This window comes from Choloepus didactylus, chromosome 4 (genome assembly GCF_015220235.1).
Source record: "Choloepus didactylus isolate mChoDid1 chromosome 4, mChoDid1.pri, whole genome shotgun sequence".
NCBI classification, from domain to species: domain Eukaryota; kingdom Metazoa; phylum Chordata; class Mammalia; order Pilosa; family Megalonychidae; genus Choloepus; species Choloepus didactylus.
This window is the reverse complement of record NC_051310.1, coordinates 13,921,727-13,947,338: the sequence shown is the minus strand read 5'-3', so window position 1 is coordinate 13,947,338 and position 25,612 is coordinate 13,921,727. Positions and strand designations below refer to the sequence as shown.

Sequence of the window (25,612 nt, the reverse complement as noted above, 5' to 3'; positions counted from 1 at the left end):
TCCAGGAATGGGGAGGAGCCTTTGCAAGTGACACAACAAAATAGAGGCAGACGCAGGCCTGGAATCCAGGATCTCCTGTGGTCACTCTCCTTGGCTTGGGACCCTGTCTTCCAACAGCCAGCAGACACCCCTCCTTCCTCATCTCCCCAGAGAAGTCAGGTAGGCCTGGGGAACTGCCCCACAGGGCCAACCCCAAATCTCCTCTCCCCTGCTGTGGCCGTGGGGGCTGTGCCCATGGTGCTCAGCGCCGTGGGCTTCACCAGCGCAAGAATCGCGGCCTCCTCCATTGCTGCCAAGATGATGTCTGCTGCGGCCATCGCCAATGAGGGTGGCATTAGCGCGGGCAGCTTGGTGGCCATTCTGCAGTAAATGGGTGAGTGACCCGGGCAGGAGAAGGAAAGATGAAGAGGGGGACCCGAGCTGGGAGAGGATCCAGCCCAGCAGCTGAGCCTGAGGGAGGCTCTCTCCTCTTCCTCAAGCTCCATGACCCTCAGCATCCCTGGCCCTTTGTCTCTCCTTCAGGTCCCCACTCTGGCTTGGGGAGGGACTGGGGGATCCGGGGGTGCAGCCCAGGAGGTCTACATTCTGGTCAACCCTGCTGCACCTGGGCAGGTCCCCTCCTCTCCCTGGGCCTCAGCCCCATCCTGTGGAAGGGAGGAGCCTGCCAGTTCCCAGAGGGCCTGGCCCTTCACTGGGGGGTCACCGCAGAGTTCCTGTCTCCTCTCCATGCAGCCTGCTAAGCCCTCCCCAGAGCAGAGCTTCTGGGGCTTTCAGAAAGTAGGGGAGCAAATGGGACTAGGATATCTGGGCCTCAGGCCTCCTGGGGGGCCCTAGGGTCTCTGGCTCCCCTGACACACTCACCCTCCCTCTCCTGCAAGGGCAGCAGGACTCTCCACGTCATCCAACATCATTCTGGGCTCTGCGGGGTCAGCTCTTGGGGCCTGCCTATGGGGTTCAAAAAAGGCTCCCACTACCTCTCCCCCAGCTGGACGCACTACTGAATCAGGGAGGGGCTCCAGGTTGGAGGAGACCCTCTAGGGCCTCCAGATGACAGTCCCCCAAATGACTTTTATTGACTTACGGAACCCAAAAAGTCCGAGGATAAGTGAGCTTCAGGATTCAGCAGCGCAACAGCAGTTTGATTCAGCAGCTTGACACTGATGCCAAGGACCTGTTTTTTTCTGTTCCTCCCTCCTGCTTTCTGATATCCCGGCTTCACCCTGTGGCTCCATGGTTACAAGGCTGGTTATTAGCAGGCTCTGGAGGTTACCTGAGTCTTTATTCATGTGTCCCAGATGAGATCATTTTCCCAAGTACCTTCTGCTGAAGAGCAGGAAAATTTCTTTTCCAAACACCTCTGGAAAATGCCTCCATTGAAGTTATCATTTTAAGTGAAGTCATGGACTCATCCTAAAGCTATTACATTGGCCCGTGGAACAGGATGTAATGATTGACTTAAGTCAGTCTGAGCCCACCTTTGGGGGCTGGGAGGAGAGTCTTCTTTCCCATAAACCAGGGTGGGGCTCAAATACATGAAAGAGAAGTAGGTTTCTGTTTCAAAGCAGATAGGGGTGAATGACACTGGGTGGCGGAAGACAGATGCTGTCTACAGACAGTGTGGGGGTTGTGCTCTGAGGGAAGCCTGGGCTTCCAGGGCCTTTGTGGGGAAAACCAAAACAGTCCACCCACCAGGAGTGCTATTCCTTTCTCTGATTTTTTATCCTCCCACTTCTTCGCCATTAGGGAAAGGCCCATTGGGTCTGAAGGCAGGTGATTGGTAGGTCTTTTTGCTTTATAGTTTTACAAAATGTGATTATGATTATATTATATTCTAATGAAAGCCAACATTTTCTTGCATTTAAAATACCTAAGAAATCCTCAAATGCATTCTGCTCCTAAAAATCTGAATTATTACAGATAAGGCTCAAGTCTCTTTGCCTCTGATAACCATCCTCCCCCACCATCGCTGCCCCTCCCTCCCACTCCCAGAAGTAAGCACTGCTGTCAGTTGGATACATACCTGTCCATGCCCCTTGACCGTTATTTCTAGCCATAGACAGATAGATGGCGTTTTAGTTGCCTAGGCTGTTGTTCCAACCCAGCTCAGCCCCAAGACAGAAGAACATGCCAAGCACGGAGTTAGACATGAGTTTAATTAGGACTTACAGACAGGAAATGGTTCCACGGTGGCAGCTGGCCAGGAAAGATGAAAGTGAGCGCTCTGCAAAGAGCAGGGGGCGATGGGGTGGTTTATAAGGGTTAGGACAAAGACGTTCCATAGGGTGTGATAACAGAGTTTTGGCAGGGTCTCGTGACACGGGTGTGGAGATTTGTTATCAACAGTGATCCGGGAGGAGAGTTTTAGTGCTTTGTTTATGATACCATTTGTGCATTCCTCCTCACCCCAGGGAGCTCATGACCTTTAATGTCTCTCCTGGTCAAGTAGGTGGCTACGTGCAGTAACTTCCTTTCACTATGGGGGTGGAGGGGGCTCAGGCCATGGATCCCCACAGCTGCTCCAAACAAACACCATGAAATGGCCCAGCTCAAACAATGACAATTTATTCGCCTAAGGTTCAAGTCCGGGAAAATGTCCAAATCAAGTCCTTTTCAAAACCATGCTTTCATCCTGAAGTCCAGCTGCCGGCGAACCTTGGCTCCTCTGCCGCATGTCAAGGCACACGGCGGTGTCCTCTGGTCTTTTCCTTCTCAGCTTCTTACCTCCATAGCTTTCATTCTCTCTCTGTGTGTTCATTCCATTTAAAAAGGACTCTGGTAGTCAGATATGATGCATCCTGAATAAGGTGGGTCACAACTTCACGGAAGTAGCCTCATCAAAAGTTTCTACTTACAATGGGTTTACACCCACAAGAATGGATTAAATTTAAGAACATGTTTTTCTGTGGTACACACAGCTTCAACCACCACAGATGGAAGGATGGATGTATGGTAGAGAGATACAGAGATAGAAATATTGCCTTAGCAAACATTTTTTTTTTTTTTTTTTTTGCCCCTGTTTTTCTACTCATCAATCCATACACTGGACAAAGGGGAGTGTGATCCACATGGTTTTCCCAATCACATTGTCACCCCTCATAAGCTACACTGTTATACAATCGTCTTTAAGATTCAAGGGTTCTGGGTTGTAGTTGGATAGTTTCAGGTATTTACTGCTAGCTATTCCAATTCATTAGAACCTAAAAAGGGTTATCTATATTGTGTGTAAGAGTGCCCACCAGAGTGACCTCTCGGCTCCTTTTGGAATCTCTCAGCCACTGAAACATTTCATTTCATTTCACATCCCCCTTTTGGTCAAGAAGATGTTCTCCATCCCACAATGCCAGGTCTAGATTCCTCCCTGGGAGTCATACTCCACATTGCCAAGGAGATTTACACCCATGGGTGTCAGATCCCATGTAGTGGCGAGAGCAGTGATTTCACCTGCCAAGTTGGCTTAGTTAGAGAGACAGGGCCACATCTGAGCAACAAAGAGGGATTCAGGAGAAGACACTTAGGCACAATTATAAGCAGGCCTACCCTCTCTTTTGCAGTAACAGTCTTCCCAAGGGCAAGTCCCATGATAGAGGGCTTGGCCTATTAAACTGCCAGTCCCCAATGTCTGTGAGCACATCAGCAACCATTGAGGTGGGGAAGCCCAACACCCCTGCATTCTCCCCCAGCTCCTCAGGCGGGCTCTGCATATTTTTTTCATTGTTTTTTTTTTTTTTTTAAATTAACTACAAACTATATAAAAAAAATTAAAAAAAAAACAATAAAAAAAAAAAACATTTCAAACAAACCAAAACAAGGGAAAAAGAAAAAGACAACTAACCTAAAATAACTACTTTACTTCCAACATGTTCCTACTCTACCCCAAGAAAATAGCCTAATATAGCAACATTTCTGTGAACTTGTTCCTACCATACCCACCAGAAATTAACAAACCATAGTCATTCCTGGGCATTCCCAGAATGTTAAATTCACGCACGATAGCTTACCTTTTCTTATTAGGGTATTGTTCCCCCTTCACTAATTGCTCTCTATTGCTAGGTCCCCTACATTCTACATTATAACCATTTATTTTACATTTTTCAATGTTCACATTAGTGGTAGCATATAATATTTCTCTTTTTGTGCCTGGCTTATTTCACTCAGCATTATGTCTTCAAGGTTCGTCCGTGTTGTCATGTTTTATGACATCGCTCCTTCTTATTGCCGTGTAGTATTCCATCTTGTTTATATACCACATTTTATTTATCCACTCAACTGTTGAAGGACATTTGGGTTGTTTCTGTCTCCTGGCAATTGTGAATAATGCTGCTATGAACATTGGCATGCAGATATCTGTTCATGTCGCCACCTCCAGGTCTTCCAGGTATTTACCAAGAAGTGCAATTGCTGGATCGAAGGGTATCTCTGTATCTAGTTTTCTAAGGAACTGCCAGACTGACTTCCAGAGTAGCTGTACCATTATACAGTCCCACCAACAATGAATAAGAGTTCCAATTTCTCCACATCCCCTCCAGCATTTGTAGTTTCCTGTTCGTTTAATGGCAGCCATTCTAATTGGTGTGAGATGATATCTCATTATGGTCTTAATTTGCATCTCTCTAATAGCTAGTGAAGCTGAACATTTTTTCATGATTTTTTTTTTGGCCATGTGTATTTTCTCTTCAGAGAACTGTCTTGTCATATCTTTTGCCCATTTTATAATTGGGTTGTCTGTACTATTGTCATTGAGTTGTAGGATTTCTTTATATATGCAAGATATCAGTCTTTTGTCAGATACCTGGTTTCTAAAAATTTTTCCCATTCAGTTGGCTGCCTCTTCACCTTTTTGACAAATTCCTTTGAGATACAGAAACTTCTAAGTTTGTGGAGTTCCCATTTATTTATTTTTTTCTTTTGTCACTTGTGCTTTGTGTGTAAGGTCTAGGAAGTGACTGCCTAATACAAGGTCTTGAAGATGTTTCCCTACATTATCTTCTAGGAGTTTTATGGTACTGTCTTTTATACTGAGGTCTTTAATCAACTTTGGGTTAATTTTTGTGTAGGGTGTGAGGTAGGGGTCCTCTTTCCTTCTTTGGATATGGATATCCCACTCTCCCAGCCCATTTGTTGAAAAGACTGTTATGTCCCAGGCTTTGGGGGCCCTATCAAAGATCAGTTGGCCATAGATCTGGGGGTCTATCTCTGAATTCTCAATTTGATTCCATTGATCAGTATGTCTGTCTTTGTGCCAGTACCATGCTGTTTTCACTATTGTGGCTTTATAATAAGCTTCAAAGTCAGGGAGTGGAAGCCCTCCCACTTCGTTTTTCTTTTTTAGAGTGTCTTTAGCAATTCGAGGCATCTTTCCTTTCCAAATAAATTTGATTACTAGCTGCAAAGTAGGTTGTTGGAAATTTGATTGGGATTACATTGAATCTATAGATGAGTTTGGGTAGAATTGACATCTTAATGACATTTAGCCTTCCTATCCATGAACATGGAATATTTTTCCATCTTTTAAGGTCCCTTTCTATTTCTTTTAGCAGAAGTTATGTAGTTTTCTTTGTATAGGTATTTTACATCTTTGATTAAGTTTATTCCTAGGTACTTGATTTTTTTATTTGTTATTGAAAATGGTATCTTTTGCTTGCGTGTCTCTTCTAATAACATTTTATGTAGCGTTGTTATTGGCCTTTTTATTGATACTTTAAAAAAATCTATGTATTGATCTGTAGCCAGCTTTTTTCTACAGGTCTTTTTCATTTTTTTAAATTGCTACTTAGTATTCTATGGTAATATTATGCCACATTTTATTTAGCATTTTCCTTATTTCAGTAGTCCTTTAGAGCAGGATGTTAAAGAAACTTTCTATTTTGGAGAAACCAGCTTCAGACTCAAAGCTGAGAACAGTGGGGGATATGAACACCACTTCCAAAGAGTGTGGACATGCTCCTTCAGGGTTGAATATAAGACAGCAGAACAAATCCTGTGACTCTCATCCCCTAGCAGCTACATCCTGCATGTATATGAGAGGGCATGAGTTTCACTGGAAAAGATGGTTTGAAAGAACTCATTCTACAGATGTATGCTGGTTGTCCATTTTGTGTCAGGCATGCTCTGGTGGAGATTTCATAGTGGGACTGACAGGTTCTTTGATTTTCTCAGTTCCTATCTGGAGCCCCAAAGTACTAGGTGGTGTGAAAGAGCTTCGAGACCTGCATCTTGAAGCCTGCTGGAATCTGTCCAGGGCTTCCCGTTTGCAGATAAGATGTGGAGAGTGGACGTGGGTATGACAGCTGGGAGGCAGCACGAGGAAGCCTGAGTTCCTGAGGGTGGCACAGAAGCTGTGGAAGGGGAATGGGGCTTGCGCTGTCTTTAAAGGACCCACCCAAGAGGGGTGCCTGCCTTGTGTGGAGAATCCAGCAGAAAGCCACAATGGGTACTGGGTGGAGGGGTGGGTGTGTCAGGGAGGCAGGAGCAGGGAAAGAGAAGGTCCAGAGAACTTGGGCATCGAGGGCATTGCCTACCCCAGCATATGGTGTGGTGGGAGGCCCCATGGAGAGTCTGCAAAGAACCCTCTCTGTGACTCATTATGTCATCTGAATATGGGGTAATAATATATGTGAAGTGCTTAGTGAGTGCCTGGCATGGAAGAGTCCGCCATCATCATGAACAGGCCACCATGCTGTTGCAGTCTGTCTTTGGTGCCCTCTGGTGGGCAGATTCGAAATGCCAGCTCCTTTGTCACTTCTGAGAGGGACCTCCTCTCAGCAGGGAGCCACAGTGTCCTTGGCCAAGGGAAGCCTTCCCTGGGTGGACACCTCCGGTTCTGTCCTCGGACACTTCTCTCCAACTGTCCACTCCTCTTGTGTTCTCCTTGATCTTCCAGATGGTGCTCACGGCCAGGTCCTCAGCTAGTTTAGCTCCATTGGGCTGGTGTCACACTGGCCCCTGGGAAACACAGTGCCAAGCTCTAAAGGGGCACCTCATCCCCAAAATGGCCCCTAGTTCTCCTGTCCCAGGGCTGTCCCCACCCAGAGTCTCCTGCCTTTGCACTTTATGGGCAGCTTCCAGACACCTGCCCTTGCTTCCCTCAAATTCCATGGGGTTCATGGCATGCTTTCCCAGGAGGTAGCACTTAGCTTCTGTTAGGCAGAAGTACAGCTCCTCCTCTCACCTGCGGGGCTAGGGAAAAGCACAGCATACCAGTTCCCACACTCTTTCCCTCTCTCTCCTTCCTCTCCAATGTCAACTCCCTAATTAATCCTCTACTTCTGATATTCAGTGGTGGAATTTCTTGGCACATTTTTGAACTGGTCATGGCTTTTGAACTTGAGGCTGAAACGCCAATGAACAGGAAGTTTTGCACTAACATTCATTTATGTTAAAACTACAATACATGCCTGGGGATAATCAACCCTAATTTCTGGGGAATGGTTACCTTGGGGTGGGAAGCAGAGAAAGGGGTTTGGGGAGGGATTCTCAGGTTGTTTTAACTGTATCTGGTTGTTTGGGTTCTTGATCCAAGTGGTGGGCACATGAGCATTTGCTATATTATCTATAGTTCTTTGGCTGCCTCAAAGTATCTCTTTGTTAAATACAGTGCATAATTTTAAGAGAGCCTGTAAGGTAAGAAAGAGGAGGGCAGGCATACACATCTCTTTAAACAGTTTACTGTAATGGCAGCCAAGAAACTGAATGGCAATTGGAGAGGTGTTGGGATCCAGGAAGTTATTGGAAAAATGATGATTTGTGAGAGGACGTGGATAGCTGCAAGATCAAAGTCTATGTGTAGCAAGAGGGGATGAAGTTCTAGGAGCTGGGATAGTTCATCCATAGAAATGGAGAGAAGGCAGAGTGTATGTGTTTCGATGCTGGGGTTTGGTGGATTTGACATTGGGAAGATCATCCTTTTCAGAATGTTTCTCACTCCTTGATGAAATAAGAAGTGATCATCTGAGAGTAAGCTTGGTGGAAGCTTGAGGGAAGAGAAGTTGCAATTACTGTTGCAATTTTGTAGAATTGCTGGATAAAAACCAAGCCCACAAGCTGGCCATGTGCCCATCTACCCAACAGGCATGATTTGAGTCTCGGTATCTGTTCTAGTCACTCCACAAAAGGAGGAAGGACCCCAACCCAAAGTTTGGATCAGATGTCAAGATAACACCACAAGAACCCCAAGATAGCAGGAAAATATTTCTTATTCATTGTAATGGTTTGTATATATTACGTCCCCCAGAAAAAGCCATGTTCTTTGATGCAATCTCTTGGGTACAGACATATTAGTGGGGATTAAGTTGGAACATTTGGATTAGGTTGTTTCCATGGAAATGTGCCCCATCCAACTGTGGGTGATAACTCTGAATGGATAATTTCCATGGAGATATGGCCCATCCATTCAGCATGGGCCTTGATTAGTTTACTGGAGCATTGTATAAGCTCAGACAGAAGGAGCAGGCTTGCTACAGCCAAGAGGGACACTTTGAAGAATACACAGAAGCTGAGAGAGTAGCTGCAGATGAGAGACAGTCTGAAGATGGCCATTGAAAGCAGATTCTTGCTCCAGACAAGTTAAGAGAAGACAAACACCCAAACAGCAACTAAGAATGCAATTTTTGAGGAACTGCAGCCTAGAGAGGAAGGTCCTGGGAGAAAGCCATTTTGAAACCAGAACTTTGGAGCAGACGCCAGCCATGTGACTTCCCAGCTAACAGAGGTTTTCCAGACGCCATTGGCCATCCTCCAGTGAAGGTACCCGACTGTTTATGCATTACCTTGGACATTTTATGGCCTTAAGACTGTAACTGTGTAACCACATAACCCCCCTTTATAAAAGCCAGTCCATTTCTGGTGTTTTGCATTCTTGCAGCATTAGCAAACTAGAACACTCATATAATGAGGCTTTCAGGGTGATCAAGGTGGTTTGCAAGCATATCTGAAAATGGCTTGAGAGAGCCAGGAAAGGAAACTGGCTTGGGGATTTTATGGCGTTTACAGGGAGAGGCTGGGCTGAGGATTTCCACACAGGGTTTGTCCAGCACCAAGACAGGAGCTCTGGGCTTCTTTATCACTTTGCCTACATGTGGGGCAGAAGAGGAGGAGGGAGTGTTAGACTTAAAAGCCATCAGAAAATAGCTCACAGTGGCATCTGACTCTATTATAGCTTCATTACTTTGGTCCAGTGTTCAGGGTCTTGCCAGTGTCATTCTCCAAGCATCTCTCTGCTGAGCATAAATGGATTTTCTTTTTGGTGCTACTGTACATGGTTTCTTTTTTTTAACATTTCAAATTCCAATTATTCATTGCTGCTACTTAGAAAAGCAATGGCCTTTTGTGTATTGACCTTGTATCCTGCAACCTTGCTATACACACTTATTAGTTCCAGGAGTTTTTTGTCGTTTCTTTGGGAATTTCTGCATAGACAATCATGTCACCTGTGAATAAAGACAACTTTAATTTTTCTTTTCCAGTCTGTACACTTTTAATTTCTTTTCCTTGTCCTATTGCACTGGCTAGAAATTTCATTACAACATTGAATAGGAAGAGTGAGAGGACTCCTTATATCCAATCTTAGGGGGAAAGAAGGCAATCTCCAATCATTAAGCCTGATGTCAGCTGCAGGGCTTTGTAAATGCTCTTTATCAAGTGGAGGACATTGTCCTCTGGATTTTTATGCTCTGTTTTTGAAAATGTGGGGCATTTGTCCAACAACATTTTATTCAATTTGCATGGATTTTAATTATCTTACTAATAAAAGTCATTTCCAATACTCATTATGTTGATTACAAGCTATTAATTCTTCCCATTTCTGACATTCATTATGCTTTGGGAAATCCTCTGGTGTTGATGAAGTAGCCACATGGGATTGTGGATTCTGAGTAGGGCTACAGACTGCCATCAGAGGGTAGCCTAAAGTAACTAAAATGACATGCTCATGACACACTACCCTTGATGATTGTTTCAATTTAAGTTACAGAAATGTGAAGCAAGTTGCTATATGGTGTGTGTTTCGATTTGCTAATGCTGCCATTTTGCAAAACACCAGAAATGGATTGGCTTTTATAAAGGGGGTTTACTTGGTTACAAAGTTACAGTCTTAAAGCCATAAAGTGTCCAAGGTAAGGCATCTACAATAGGGTTCCTTCACTGGACAAAGGCCACTGGCATCCAGAAAACCTCTGTTAGCTGGGAAGGCATGTGGTTGGCATCTGCTTGCTCATAGGTTGCAAATCAAAATGGTGTTTTCCAAAATGTCAGTGTCGGCTCTCAATGGCTGTCTTCAAAATGTCTGTCTTAGCTGCAGCAAGCTCCTCTCTTAGCTCTTATATAAGGCTCTAGTAAACTAATCAAAGCCTGTGCTGAATAGGGAGGGCCACACCTCCATGGAAATTATCTAATCAGAGTTATCACCTACATTTGGATGGGTCACATCTCCATGGAAACACTCAATCAAAGGATTCCAACCTAATCAACACTAATAGGTCTGCCACTACAAGACTGCATTAAAGAACATGGCTTTTAATGGGGGACATAAAACATTCAAACTGGCACAGTGTCTGATAGGAGTACAGGCTCAGGCACAATGGAGGTTCCCAGCAAATGAATGCTTTATTGGTTACTCAGCACAAAGTATCCAAAAGAGTAAGGAAAAAGATCCCACCTTTGTTGTTCCCACAGGGAAGCAAATACTCAGGTCAGTGTCAGTGGAGCAGCTCCATATGCCTTTGTCCACATTGGTGATGGGGGGAAACTGGTGGCTGGTGCCTCAGGGAGGCCAGCTGTTCAGCAGCTCTGTCTGCCTCGCTTCATGTCAGAGATGAGGGACACTGGACTGACTGAGTGCCGAGCTTTTGTACACTCCAGGGGGAGGAGCTCTGCCAATGAGCAACCTTTGTGCCCTGGCAAGCAGTTTTGGCTGGTAAAGATTTAATGTCTTCCCCAGCTGCCTGTGGCCTCATGCAAAATAGAAACATACCGAACACTTGCACACGAATATGAACAAAAGGACTCAAATTAAACATGTGCATTCAAATAAACAAGAGTGGAAGCATCATAAACACCTGCACACATACATTAAGAGAGAAAAGGAGAGGGGTGAACAAGGGCTGGGACATGGTCTCAGAGTGTGTCCTTGTCTTCCCCGACATTACACCCTTGGCCTCTCTACCAAACCTAGCCTCTGCTCCTCCTCATTAGCTTTCACAACATTAGCGCATCTCCTGCCTTGAACATGAAATTGAAGACAGGTCAGGCCTATCGACCTGTAGCTCTCAACAAGGTTGACGGTAAAAGTTTGGGAATACTAGTGGCTGCCACACATCAGGAGGGCTTTGGTGGTTCCTATACAGACCATTATTCTATGCAGGATGATCAGGCCTGTCTGTAGAAAGGACTAAATTCTTTTCCCCAAGCCCCCAGAGCTAGCAGAAGAGGTCCTACATAGAATTTCTTTTTACAGTTTGAACCCAATGGGCCTGTTTCAAGGGGAGGGTCAGAAATCTGAGGGTGCATTCTCCCATCGCTCCAATGACCTATGCAGGAAGTGAACTAAATGGCAGGTGTTCCGGTTTGCTAATGCTGCCATTTGCAAAACACCAGAAATGGATCGGCCTTTATAAAGGGGGTTTATTTGGTTACAAAGTTACCATCTTAAGGCCATAAAGTGTCCTAGCTAAGGCATCAAAAATAGGGTACCTTCATTGGAGAAAGGCTTTTGGCATCCAGAAAAACCTCTGTTAGGCTGGCATCTGCTTGCTCCCAGGTTGCCTTTCAAAATGGTGTTCTCCAAAATATCAGCTTTCAATGACCATCTTCAAAAAGTCTCTCAGCTTCAGCAGCAAGCTCCTTCTGTCTGAGCTCTTATATAGGGCTCTAGTAAACTAGCCAAGGCCCATTCTAAATAGGCAGGGGCACACCTCCATGTAAATAATCAAATCATAGTTATCACCTACAGTTGGGTGGGTCACATCTCTATGGAAACAACCTAACCCAAAGATTCCAACTTAATCAACAGTAATACATCTGCCCACACAAGATTGCCTCAAAGAACAGGGAGTTTTGGGGGACATAATACATCCAAACTGACACAGTGGGGTTTTTCTGCTTTCTACAAGGGAAGATAAACCCTGGAGAGGTACAGCCCACCCTTTGAGTCACTGGTTATCTTGGGGAAAGATGTCTGAGTCACTTGCCATTTTCAGGCCATCCTTCAGTGAAGGTACCCCCTTTCCTTGGACCCTTTATGGCCTTAAGACTGCAACTTTGTAACCAAATAACCCCCCTTTATAAAAGCCAATCCATGTCTGGTGTTTTGCTTAACGGCAGCATTAGCAAACTAGAACAGGTGGTAATTTCGCCAATATCTGAATCACACAAAATAAAGCTTTCTCTGCCCTGCCCTCACTGTTTTGAGAGGTAACACAGGTAAAATCAAACCTGGTTTTTTGACCTGGTTTTTCTGTGGCTTGCAACTGAAAGAGTCCCTGCTGTGCTATAATACATGTTCCTTTGCTGTACAGGGAACCCCCTTGGCTTCACCAAGAGAACTTTCTCTGTTTCTCTGGGGTGTAAGCCTCCGCTGGGATGGTGACTCTGCTCTGGCGGTTTCATGCTACTGTAGTTCTCTTGCATGGCCACCCTTAACATGCTGCTCCCATCTGCAGGGTGTAAATCAGCCAGTCCCCCACCTGGGGAGCAAAGGCGGGCACACCTGCTCCCTATAAATGCACACCTCATCTCTGCTCACCTCTTGCTGCTCAGAACTCACCCCTGTGAGCATACCGAGCTGAAAGGGAGACGGGGAATTCAGGCTTTTGCTAGGGGGCATTGCCCAGCCAAAAATCTGTGCTCACTTAAGCCAGAAGGTAAGAGCAGACATTCGGTGAGCACCGGCCGCCTCCGCCACTAGGATGGACACATCCGTCTCAACAGGAAGTGCCCAGGATCCCCACGATGAGGAGTCAGCTCTGCCTCCCTGAGCTTTCCCCGGCAGCACGCTGAGGCACCGAGGCCCAGAGCACGTTTGGAGGTGAAGGTGCCCGGCGTCCCCTGACAGAGGAAGCACCCAAGGGCAGGTGGGACCTTTGTTTCCCCACAGGAGCAGGACCTGGAGTCCTGAGGCCAACAGGGGCTAGGAGTTCCCGGAATCCTGGGGTTGCTGGAGTAAGTTCATCCAGCTCCGCAGGGCAAGGAGCCTCAGCTTGTAAAGGAATACAGGCATCAGGGCTGTATTGGAGTGCTACTGCTGCAAAACAAATGACCACAGGCCTAGCGGTTTAAACAGCACCTATGTATTATCTCATGGTTTTGTAGGTGAGAAGTCAGCTTAGGGTCTCACAGACCAAAACTAGGTGTCACCAACGGGAATTTGGGGAGAATCAGCTTCCAGGTCATTTGTGCTGTTAGCAGAATTCCATTCCTCGGGATTGTAGGACTGAGGTCCCCATTTTCTCGCTGGCTGTCAGCTAGGGCCTGTTCTCAGCTCCTAATGGCCACCTACATTCCCTGGCTTGTGGCTCCCTCCATCCTCAAGGTCATCAACAGCAGATCAAATCTCTACCCACTCCCCTGTGCTTCACGTCGCTGAATCCTCTTCTGCTACCAGCAAGAAAGCTCTGCCTATGAAGGGCTTGAGTTTGGGTGAAGCCCACTGGTTAACCTTCCTTCTGGCAATAGTGTAAGGAACTCACAGGAGGGATATGTCAGCATCTTCACAGATGCTGGATCCATCCACAGTCAAAGGGAAGGCTCCCGGGGGTCATCCTCAGATCCTGCCTAGGACCACCACGCAGGGCAAATCCGCGGGGCCCAAGGTGAGACCCAGGAGAGAGCCAGAGGTGGGGACAGCAGCTCCATGGCAGGATGGAAAGAAGCCCTTGGGGAACCTGGAGGCCTCACCTTCATGGGTGCATGAGGGTGGGGGCAGGTTTGTCATGCTAGAGGCAGGTCAGGGCACAGGACACACAGGAAGCCCAGATACATGGGTGCTCCCGGGGCTGTCTGCTGGCCGAGTAGGGAAGAGAGGCCTTCCAGACCCCACAGCCCTGAGACTGCAGGCTTCATGTTGGGAATGTGCGTTTGGCCCTAAAGAAGAGGATTTCCTACACAGCTCTATTCTGGGAGGGGAAGGACAATTTGGGAGCACGGTCCTCATTAGGAAAGGTCAGAGCCCCCTGAAAAATGAAATTTTCCAGCTGGCTGTTGAGGAGGAAAAGGTCAGGCCCTGGGCAGTGGATTTGACTTTGGACAGGGCAGGAATGTTGTGTCTTGTGCTGTCTGACCCTGAGCCAGGGCGTTTGGGAAATGTCGTGGATATGGAGCGGGGTGGGGGTAGGGGTGAGTGTTCAAGAAGATAGCGCTCCAGCTCTGAGGGATGTGGCCCCGCTCATCCCCGGCCCATCACGAGAGTGAGCCAAACACCCCATCATAAGTGCGGTCTTCAGGCCATTATTCCAAGGGAATCTGAGAAGAGGTGATGCGCTCAGAGTTACATACAGAGACCACAGCAGCTCAGGGGACAGCTTTTTGTCTCCAAATGGACACTCACTCCAGCTCACCCCAAAACCACGCTGCCCAGTGGTGACTTGGTCAAGAACGCAAACATCTAAACAATATAACTTCTACAGTCAGTTTGCTCAAACACTACAATTACATGGAACTTTGAATAGGAAGTGAGATATGGTAGGTCTGTAAAGATTAGAGTGAAATAGCAACACAGCCTAAAGTAATTTGGGTGGAGAATAAAAATATGTATTTGGGCCGCCCCTGAAGAGCTAGAGGAGGATGCAGAGGTGTTGGACTTCCTCACCTGGATTGCTGCTGATGTTCTCACAAACATTGGGGACTGATGGCTTGACATGCTGAGCCCTCTGTCTTGGGGCTGGTCCCTAGGAAGCTTGTTGCTACAAGGAGAGGCTAACTCTGCTTATAATTTTGCCTAAGAGTCTCCCCCTGAGTGTCTCTTTGTTGCTCAGATGTGGCCCTTTCTCTCTAGCTAAGCCACCTTGGCAGGTGAACTCACTTCCCTCCCCCAATGTAGGACCTGACTCCCAGGGGTGTAAATCTCCCTGGCAATGCAGGATATGACTCCCGGGGATGAATCTGGACCCAGCATCCTGGGATTGAGAACATCTTCTTGACCAAAAGGGGGATGCGAAATGAAACAAAATAAAGCTTCAGTGGCTGAGAGATTTCACATGGAGTCGAGAAGTCACTCTGGTGGACATTCTTACACACTCTATAGATAACATTTTTTAGGTTTTAATATATTGAAATAGCTAGAAGTAAATACCTGAAACTATCAAACTCCAACCCCATAGCCTTGACTCTTGAAGATGATTGTACAACAATGTAGCTTACAAGGGGTGACAGCATGATTGTGAAAACCCTGTGGATCACGCTCCCTTTATCCAGTGTATGGATGGATGAGTAGAAAAATGGGGACAAAACCTAAATGAAAAATAGGGTGGGATGGGGGGGTGATTTGGGTGTTGTTTTTCAATTTTTATTTTTTATTCTTATTCTGATTCTTTCTGGTGTAAGGAAAATGTTCAAAAATAGATTGGGATGATGAATGCACAACTATAAGACAGTACTGTGAACAGTTGATTGTACACCATGGATGACTGTATAGTATGTGAATATATCTCAATAAAACTGAATTAAAAAAAAAAGAATGCAAACTGAGTCTGAATCCCTTGTATCAAAGCCTCCCCTGTACATGATCCGTTGGCCCTTTGGCTGCCCCTGTGCTCTTGTTTACCACTGGGAAATGCTTTAGAGGATGATAACCAATGCTGCTGCACATTCTAGTGGCTGCACAGGTCCAACACACTCTATTTTCACCCATGTGTGTAAGTACTTTTAGGCCCCCTTCTGTCAATCCACCCCTTCATCTACCAGACCAATGTTCCACCACCTTGGAAATAACATGGAAATTATAATGGAGTACAAGCGGGTTGAGTCCCTAACAGTGGCTGGATAGGAGAGTCCTAAGTGTTGTATTCTAGGTCCCCCTTTCAGGCTCAATCCTCATCTTGGTGGGTGTAAGGGCAGGCATGCAGCAAAGCCTGGTTCCTCCCCCAACCTGTCCTCTCCCTGCACTAAGAAGCAGGATAAGGCTGGGTTTTTCTTGCAGTGAACTGATGAGTTTAGCTTCCAGAGGGCCCATGTATGGTGGACAGTCCATCCAGGAAGAGAATTGTCAGGGCACAGACGCTGAAGCTCCTTCATCAGGATGCCTTTAAAGTTCTCTACAACAATGGCTGCATGTGGGTGATGTCCATCTAATTCTGTTAGTCTGGGCTCATTGTTGGGTGGATTGTGCAGTAAAATCTGATCCCTGGTCAGAGGAGACATCATTTGGGTACCAGAAGGGCTGGCACAGCTGCATATCTAAGGAATCCCATGTATGTACCATGTCTGCACAATGAACTGGAAAGATAAGGCCATAGCCTGAATAGGTGTCCACCTCAACCAAGGCATAGGACAGATGTGACGGTGGGAGAGAGCCGATTTAGTCCCCTTGTCATTAGCAGCCTGGTGCAGCCACTCTGGGAATAGGTCCTAAATGTGCCCTTTAGGGGTTTTGGCTTGTAGTTGACATCACTCACACTGGTAAATGGCAGATTGGGCCTATGTAATTAGAGAGGTACTCCATGTTCCTGGGACCATCATTTCCTGGGGTCAGAATTTCACAGAGGTCACCAATGATAAGTTCATTGTCCTCATCTTCCGGGCAGGACTCATCCTTGGCGTCCTGTCCCAGGAGGATCTCTGGCCTCATCAGGGGTGAAAAGCAGCTGGGTGCATCCTTTACTGGCAAGGTCATTCCATGATGTTCATTGTGATATGGACCCTTGCCATGTGGATCTACATGGGTAACATCGATGGTGACTTTCCACACCACCAACTGTTTCCTTCCCCACACTGGGGACCTTTGATTCTTGTTTCCATTTGCTAAAGCTGCCAGAATGCAATTTATCAGAAATGGGTTGGATTTATAGTAGAGATTTATTAACTTACAAATTACAGATCTTCAGCCATTAAAATGTCAACTCAAGGCATCAACTGGGCTATACCTGGACTCTGAAGACAGGCTCCAGACATCCAGGACACCACTGTCACCCAGAGGGCACATGGCTGATGTCTGCTCGTCCTTCGCTCTGGGTTTCGTTGCTTTCAGTTTCTGGCTTCAAAGGCTTCCTGTCTGAGCTCTGTGGGTCCTCCTTCGCTTCTCCAGGGCTTTTCTCTGGGCTCTCTGGGCTTTTTCTGTCTTTTATGCTCTCATAAAGGGCTCCAGTAAAAGATTTAATGCCTACCTTGAAAGGGGTGGTTCACATCTCAATTGAAATAACCTAACCAAATTTCCTACCTATAACAAGAATGGGATAAAAGGACATGGACTTTTCTGGGCCATAACATAACATTGAAATCACAACAGCTTCAACCACCACAATTCTCTAGTCATGTTCCCTCCATGAAACTGTCCAGACTGCTAAGCCATTGGCTTAAGTCACTAAACAGGTACATGGTAGTAATTGGGTCTGAGTGTTCCAGGGCTAAGAGTCTTGCTCACAGTTCATCCCATGGGGCACTTTTTCCAGTGCCAGAAGTGGTACATTTTCTCCCCAAGGCAAGGGAATCAGCGGCTCCTGCCCACTAGAGACCCAAGGGCTTCAGCTTGGCTGATCCATCAGTGAACCAGTGCTGACCATCTGGTGGGACATCCTTGATTCGGGGTCCCCAGGATGCCCCGACTAAGAAGGTGAGCCGCTGGGCTAGGCCTTCTATCTTATTGGGATTTATGGCCCAGACAGACTGTCTGTGCCAGTTTGTATATATAATGTGTCCCAGAAAAAGCCATGTTCTTTGATGCAATCTTGTGGGTGCAGATGTATTAGTCTTGATGAAGTTGGAATCATTGGATTAAGTCATTTCCATGGAGATGTGACCCACCCAACTGTAGGTGATAACTCTGATTAGATAATTTCCATGGAGGTGTGGCCCTGGCCATTTAGGGTGGGGCTTGATTAGTTTACTAGAGCACTATATACAAGCTCAGGCAGAATGAGCTTAGTGCTGCAGCTGAGAGACATTTTGAAGATGGCCATTGAAAGCTGATATTTTGGAGAATGACGTTTAGAAATGCAACCTGGGAGCAAGGAGATGCCAGCCACGTGCCTCTCAGCTAACAGAGGTTTTCTGGATGCCAATGGCCTTTCTCCGGTGAAGGTACCCTATTATTGATGCATTTCCTTGGACACTTTATGGCCTAAAGACTATAACTTTGTAACCAAATAAATCCCCTTTATAAAAGGCAATCCATTTCTGGTGTTTTGCAAAATGGCACAATTAGCAAACCAGAACACTGTAGAAGCCCAGTTAGCAAAGTGTGCAATCCCCAGGCAGGCTCCTCCCCGCTCTGCCCCATCGACATGAGACCATGCATGTAGTGGAGCACATGAGACCTTCGGGCATGGGCGGCTAGCTCACCTATTGGTGGCAGATAGTGAGGGAGTTACAGTACCCCTGAGGCTGGACAGTATGGGTGTCCTGAAGGCCATGTGATTAGAAAGCCAGTTGATCCTAGTCTTTCTCCCGGTGTAGACAGCAAAAAATGTGTTTGCCAGGTCAATGACCACATACCAAATGCAGATGGAGGCCATAATGGCTTCTGTTAGAGTCACAATGTCTGGGACCATAGTGCCAAAAGAGGCACTGCTGCATTCAAGCACCGATGGCCTACACTCAGATGCTATGCCCCACTTACCTTTTTTTCACTGGCCACAAGGGGAGTGCCATCTGTCACACACTCAATAGAGATAGCCGGGATTTATCAAGACGAGGGAGGGTGTTGCAGTCACCACTGGGATGTGCAGTAGGGCAGGTTATCAAATCCCGTAATGCGTCCCTCAGTGGGAAAGACGACCACAGGTGCAGCCAAAGGGTCAAGGGACCATCCACAGGGTAGCGGTCACCTCCGGACCCCATGCCAGTGTGGAAAGTCCAGAATCTCGCCATGCTATCCTTTACCCCTTCCCCTCTGTGTCTCCCGGGACACAGGTGACTTGGTGCCTGTATCAAAAGCGCCATAAAGGTTTGCTCACTGCTCCCAAATTTACAGGCACTCGGGCATTTGGCCTTCTGTCCCCAAGGGGTGGGAAGGAGCCCTTGGGCCTACCCCAGGCCATTTTAAAAGTAGTCAAGTCTGGAAACAGAGGTCCTTCCTGGGTGCCAGACTCCTCAGTTGGGGCCAGAGGGAGAGGCAGGAGATTTGCCATCAGGTCATGTTGTTCCTCTATGGTGAGCCCTGGAGTAGTTTCCTACCTCGCTTAGGGCACAAGATCAGGTCCCGGAAGAGGCTTGGCCTCACACAGCCTGGCTTCCCGTTACCCCCTGACGTCAGCACCTATTTCTCTCCCTTGCACACTTGCCTCCGGAACGCTGGCCTCTCTGCTGCTGCCCCCACACCTGGGCTCTCTGCCAATGATGGTCCCTCCACCCGGGACGGCTCCCCACATAATTCTGCCCAGCTCAGTACATTGCCACCTTTTGCTTCAGCGCTTTATCATCTAATATACTATATATGTAGTGATCTTGGATACTTTCCCCCCACGAGCTGGGAAACCTCAGGAGGCAGATGCTTTGCTGTATTTTGTTCCCTGCTCATCGACTGCATCACTAGATCCAGCTCTATCCCACTAGATCAGGGCCTGGCATGGTGGGCCTTCAGTCTAGAGTTTTGGAATAACTGACCATCTGTCCAATGCAAGGATTCAAATTCTGAAAATCACTCTCTTGTCTTCATTAGAGATCAAATTTATCCATTGTGTATCTGTCTGTGATGATGGCTCTTATGAAGTTTACTAGGTATGGAGCATGTCTTCATCCCCGAATTAAATGACTCAGCATCTTATACCAGCTTACAATTAAGGACTCTTGGCCAAAATCCCATGTCTTTAACAACAGATTTCCCCCTTGCTCAACAAAGGGAGGAGTAAAATGCCTACAGTTTCAGTTTCCTAGAAAACCAAACCAGTCCCCTTGGCCACCTGTGTCCCTGTGGGCGGAGCCCGAGTCAAGGGGGACTATAATAGGCTTCAGAGCCAGACCCTCCAGGCACATCTCCAGCTCCCTCAGCCTCTGCTCCTCTAGGTAAGGAGGGAGGGGTGTTCAGGGGCTACTCCTTTCTCTGGACCCCAAGCTCAGGAGGGCGGAGGGCTCAGGGAGTGGAGGGGGGGGGCAATGCAGGGACACCCAGTGGCCATTGCTTTGTTTCCCAGTGGGCGGCTGCAGCTGTATTAGAGAGAGTGCGTCCTGGGCAGGAAGCGGCTGCAGCCCACCTGCTTCTGGACCCTGGGTGGGAGCTATCAGCTCGGGCCATGCCCTGTGCTCCTGCAGCTTCAAGGCAGGGGTGTGGAGAGGAAGGGGAGGGTGGGAAGGGGGAGGAGGGAAGTGTGAGGATGCTCCAAATCAGGGCGGCTACAGGCCTGAGCTTCGGGGGCAGCTGGACCGGGGCCTGCTCTCCCTTTGCCAGGCAAAGCCTCGGGACCTTGGAGGGATCACTTTCCCTCTCTGAGCCCATGTTCCTCATCTTTAAAATGAGGAGATGGACCCCACCTTTCTGCAGTTAGTGAGATTATGTAAGATAGGTTCCAAGAGCAACTCGACTGTGGTGTGTGTCTAAAAATGTAATGTGCTCCAATTTCCTGATTCTGCTTGGTGGAGATTTAAGGGAGTCCCAGAAGTGAAAGAAGTTGGTGCTGGGGTTCTCAGGAGGAAGGAAGCAGAGCATCTGGGAAAGTAAAATTCCCCAGGCCTCTCCTGTCACATGGATCCTCCTGTGACCCCAAGACCCACATCCCTTCTTCCGTCTCCTTGGGACCCGTCCCATCCCCACTGTCCACGCAAGGTCAGAGAAGACTTTCTAGCACCGAGGAGTCCCCAAGTCTTCCCGGGTAGTGGGCAGGGAGCCCCCATCAAAGCTTCACCCCATCCACCTTTTCCACCCCAGCAGGCTGCCATGGCATTGATTAGGGCAGGCATCGCGGCCTACTCCGTGGCCTCCAATGTGCTGTCAGGCGTGGCCGTGGCCAGCGTGAGTAGGATCATCTCTGGCGGTGCCCTGACTGCCCTTCCATCAGCAGCGGCAGCAGGTGAGAGATCCTTCTATGGGCTGGTTTGGAGGAGGGGCAGAGCCGAGGACCCTGCCGAGGGACCAGGGACCAGAAAACAACCCAAGCTGGTGTGAGGGGTGATGGGGCCTCGCCTGCACCTCTCCACCCTGCCCTGCACGCCTGGACCTCGGTGTCCTCCCTGCCTCGCTCTGAGAAGGGTTGGAAGGAGGCTGGACCCTGCTGGAGGCCCAGGAGCTCCGGGTCCTTTGGGCGTGGCTTCTGGAATCTGGGCAGGTCCCCACTCTGGGCCGCGGCCTCCTCCTGCATAGACACAGGGGGTCTGTCCGCTCTCGTCCGTGCTGGGTGCTGTCTGTGGGATCCTGCCTGCCAGGCTGGCCAGACGGTCATCCCTGGGGAAGGGGCCCTGCCGTCTCCTGTGCTCTTCAGCCCTGTCCTGCCGTGAGGCCTCCTCCAAGCCCAGGGCCTCCGCTGTGCTGGGCGCACGGCAATTATACTCCACCTCCTGTCCTGGGCTCTGGGCCAGGGACCCGGGTCCTCCTGCCTGTCCTGGGGAGCTGGACAAAGGTGGCCTTATTTGTAAATAAGGGTCGATATTACCTTTCACTGGGCTAAAAGAACTAAACAAATTGATAAAGTTCAGTGCCAGGTGTGTGAGGACATAAGGCCCTTGATGAAACTTAGCTGTTATTTAAATTTGATAAATGTCTTCAGTCATAAACTGATGATTTTGTCTGTGCATGGGTCTCACTCTCATTAGGTCCCTCTCTCTCTCTCTCTCTCTCTCTCAGGATCTCTCATTTTCCCTGGCTTTGCCTCCAGAATTCACTTCCTTTGGGTGTTTACCTAAGTGTCCTCTTATCGACCAGCCTTTCCTAGATTGTCCTGTTGGAGCTCAGATCCTGAGGGCTGAGTTTTCACAAAACACTTCAGTTTAGGCCCATTGCCTTCACTAGTTCCTGAGAGCCCTTCTCTGGTTTTATTTACTCACCCTGCTGTTTGTTCCCCACTTTCCCTCTCATTTCACTTCCCACAAAGTCAAATGTTCTAACATCTTTACTGCACATCTGGTTTTATTTGTATCCTGTGTGGGCTGGGGCCCTGGCACACCCCAATGCCCAGCGTGTGGACATCCCCTCTCCTGTCTGCAAAGTTGAAAGGCAGATTCTTTCTCAGCAGGTGTTGATCTTGAGTCCCTGTATCTGGCCTTCACACCATTACCCCTTCCCTGTCCCTAATGCCGCCCCAAAGTTCTGTCCCCGGGGAGCTGGCTGAGCTCCCTCCTGTGCCTCTTGCTCTCTCTGGAACTCCTGGCCCTCAGTGGCCACCAAGATTGCAGTCCTGATCCCGGGCTGCGGTGCTGGCCTCCCAGGGGCTCACAGTGCTGGGGAGCCAGGACCATGCACAACTAAATGTGGTCCCCTGCTGGAAGCAGCTCCATCCAAAGGTGGGGGGCGGGAGTGGAGGCATGGGTTCTGATGGGGAGGATCCAGGGGGACTTCCTGGAGGAGGAGGCAATCAGCTGGGTCTTAAAGAATCAGGAACATTTGGCACAGCTAGGAGGTGCCAAAGGAAGGCCTCTCTCCCCCATGAGGATTTATTGCTGCCTGATGAGTTCTTTCTGGGCTACTGCAGAAATTCACATATCCCCCAGTAACTACCTGGGCCCTGCTAAACTGCAGGAACACCTGAGCTCGGGGCGCAGCGCCCACCCTCTCCTTCGCCTCCCCCTGCCCCACTCCATCCACCATGCCCCAGTGACCTTCCCAATACCCCGCCTTCACCGACAATGGACGCCACAGCAGCCAAATGCCTTCCTTCCCTCATCTAGGGTTTGGTTTCTTCATTTTGTAACCAAACTTGCCTTAGGAGAAGGGAAGGAAAAGAAGGATGGTTTAATTCTGATCTTCCCCCATAAAAACCCCAGTCACTCATATCTAATGGATGAGTTTTTGAGTAATACCTTTCAGTCCCACTGAGTCCAAATAACGCTGGACTGGGCCATGCAAATCCTTTCAGGGCAGGTCTCTTTTGCCTCTGGGGTCAGACTCCCCAGCAACCATCACCAACTCGGGACGGGGGCATCACCTGCTCAGGATCTCCTGCCTCTCTGGGTGAAGAAGGGAGGGGTCGGGCAGGGGTCACTGGGGTGACGGACTCAGGGCGCGGAAGGGAAGGGGAAGCCAGTGTGGACCTGCTCACTGAGTGTTCTCTTGGTCTCCAGCCCGAGCTGCTGCAGCTGTGATCGGAGGAGGTGAGTGGCCGCACGGAAGGGGCTCAAGCCCCATCTGTCCTGGAACCCTGGGTCTAGGGGAGACCCCGGCCCTGTCCATGCACAGTTTCCCCCAGACCTCAAGAAAATGGGCAAGGCAAGGAGAGAATAGTAGAGATGAGCAGAGACTTGGGGATAAGGAGCTAAAGAAGGGTCCCAGGGAGGCAGCCAGGGCAGAACCTTCTGTCGGTGGCCTTGGGGTGTCTGTGAACTCCTCTGGGCCCTGGCCCCTCCCCTGAAGACCAGGCAATCAGACCACTCAGGGTTCTGCAAGGACCCTCTGGGATGAGGGGCAGAGCTTGACACAGTGGGATCTTTACAGAGAGGCCATCGCTCAAACCCCTGGAGCCACTGGCTTCCAGAGTGTTCTGTGGCCTTGCCCCGGAGCCTTGAGGTGCCACAGGCACTTGGAGGACGGCAGCCTGCCACTGCTTCCCGCAGAGCTTGGATGTAGCATTTGCTCAGGTCAGGCCCCTTGGTGAGATTTCCTCCGGGAAGACTCTCCCCTGTTCCAGCACTTTACCAAGGCAGACATGACGCCTTGAGGGCAGGTGACTTTGCCCAAGGAAGGCCCTGCTGCAAACTGAGCCCGTCCTGCTGCCCTGTCCTCAGGGCCCTCCCAGCCCTCCCCAACCCTCCCAGCCCCACCCCCTCGACACGGGGCTTCTGGCCATTTCCTGGCCCTCACAAGAACAGAGCTCACCTCCTCCACCAGACACCCTGGGGTCCCCCAAGTTTGATAGACAGTGTTTTTGGAAGGAGGGGTCCATTCCCCTAAGCACATCCCCCAATATCAATACTCCTCTCCCCCAGCTGCAGCCGTGGGGGCTGTGCCCGTGGTACTCAGCGCCGTGGGCTTCACTAGCACAGGAATCGCGGCCTCCTCCATCGCTGCCAAGATGATGTCCGCTGCGGCCATTGCCAACGGGGGTGGTGTTGCCGCGGGCAGCCTGGTGGCCACTCTGCAGTCACTGGGTGAGTGCCGGGGCCGGGCTTGCTGTGGAGGGTGAGGAGGAGGGTGTGGGGAGGATCAGAGCACAGAGATCCAGCTGACGCCTGGGAGGGCTCTCTTCTTCCCCATCTCTCCCTCTCTACATCAACTCTCAGGCACTGGGTTTCCCTGAGGAGGACAGAGAAGGAGGGAAGGAGCCCGGCCTGGGGCGCCTGGAGACGGTTCAGGCCGACTCTGCCTGAACTGGATTTGCTGGGTCACTTGGGGCCTGACCACCCCACTTGGGGTTCAGCCTTCTTCCATGGAATGGGAGGCAGCACCTGCTCTCAGATGCACCAGCAGGGTCATGTCCCCATGCAGCTGTCTGCCCTCCCCAGAGCAGAGATCCTGGGGTTTTGGGAGACGGAGAAGCTGGGGTGAGGGGAGGAATCTCTGGGCTGTGGGTCCTCCTGAGGGGCCCTGGAGCCTCTGACCCCACAGTTCTGCTGCCCAGGCCTTCCTGTGCTGCTCTGCTCATCCCTCGTCTCTCCCCAGGAGCCACTGGACTCTCTCTGTCAAGCAAGTTCATCCTGGGCTCTGCCGCGGCTGCTCTCCCGTTCTTTGCACGGGTTTAGCCATCGCTCCCTGCCCCTCCCCTCCAGAGAAGACGATGGCTGAGGGCCCAAAGCCTACCCAACCTGGCCCAGCGAGGGGCTCCCATGCTGCCCACTACCAGTTCCCGGTGACAATGTGCAAATGTTGTACCCCACACTCCCCAGCAAAATAAGGAATAAAGGCAATTGCTGGAACACCTCCCTGTGCCCTTCCTTCTTGCTCAGGGTTGGGGCCAGCCCAGCAGGGAGGGCTTTGATACAAGGGATTCAGGTTCAGTTCGCATTCTTGACCAAGTCACCACCAGGCAGCATGGTGTTGGGGTGAGCTGGAGCGAGCGTCCATTTGGAGACAAGAAGCTTTCCCCCGAGCTGCTATGGGCTCTGTATGTAACCCTGCATGCATCACCTCTTCTTGGACTCCTTTGGAATAATGGCCTGAGGACCCAGCCAGGATGGGGTCTTTGGCTGACTTCCTATGAGGAGCTGGGGAGGGGGTTAGCCACTTGCCTCAGAGCTGGAGCCCCATCTTCTGCATACGCACCCCCACCCCCCTACATATCCACATTTCCCAAATGCCTTGGCTTAGGTGCAGACAGCACAAGACACAACATTCCTGCCCTGTCCAAAGTCAAATCCACTGCCCAGGGCCTGACCTTTCCCTCCTCAATAG

At 49.2% G+C, this 25,612-nt stretch overlaps 1 protein-coding gene across 6 annotated transcripts; it reads left to right on the top strand.

Annotated features, from left to right (window-relative positions):
* Positions 1-25,141, top strand: LOC119531123 (interferon alpha-inducible protein 27-like protein 2A). Of its 6 annotated transcripts, none has more exons than XM_037831986.1 (5): positions 1-159; positions 21,008-21,146; positions 23,350-23,379; positions 24,211-24,372; positions 24,884-25,141. In XM_037831986.1, exons 2-5 carry the CDS (start codon positions 21,014-21,016, stop codon positions 24,961-24,963), a joined length of 405 nt encoding a protein of 134 aa, XP_037687914.1. In that variant the 5' UTR covers positions 1-159; positions 21,008-21,013; the 3' UTR covers positions 24,964-25,141. The 6 variants fall into 6 exon arrangements, with proteins under 6 accessions (XP_037687914.1, XP_037687912.1, XP_037687910.1 ...); XM_037831984.1 differs by having other exon boundaries at positions 21,005-21,146; XM_037831982.1 differs by lacking the exon at positions 1-159 and adding an exon at positions 192-373.
* Positions 25,142-25,612: the final 471 nt, after the last annotated feature.

Excerpts from the sequence above, each read along its gene's own strand:
- LOC119531123 (XM_037831980.1), top strand. The coding sequence starts at position 323 with ATGAGGGTGGCATTAGCGCGGGCAGCTTGGTGGCCATTCTGCAGTAAA. Across the intron at positions 21,147-23,349 it reads TCCATCAGCAGCGGCAGCAG|CCCGAGCTGCTGCAGCTGTG; the intron begins GTGAGAGATCCT and ends CTTGGTCTCCAG. Across the intron at positions 23,380-24,210 it reads TGCAGCTGTGATCGGAGGAG|CTGCAGCCGTGGGGGCTGTG; the intron begins GTGAGTGGCCGC and ends CCTCTCCCCCAG.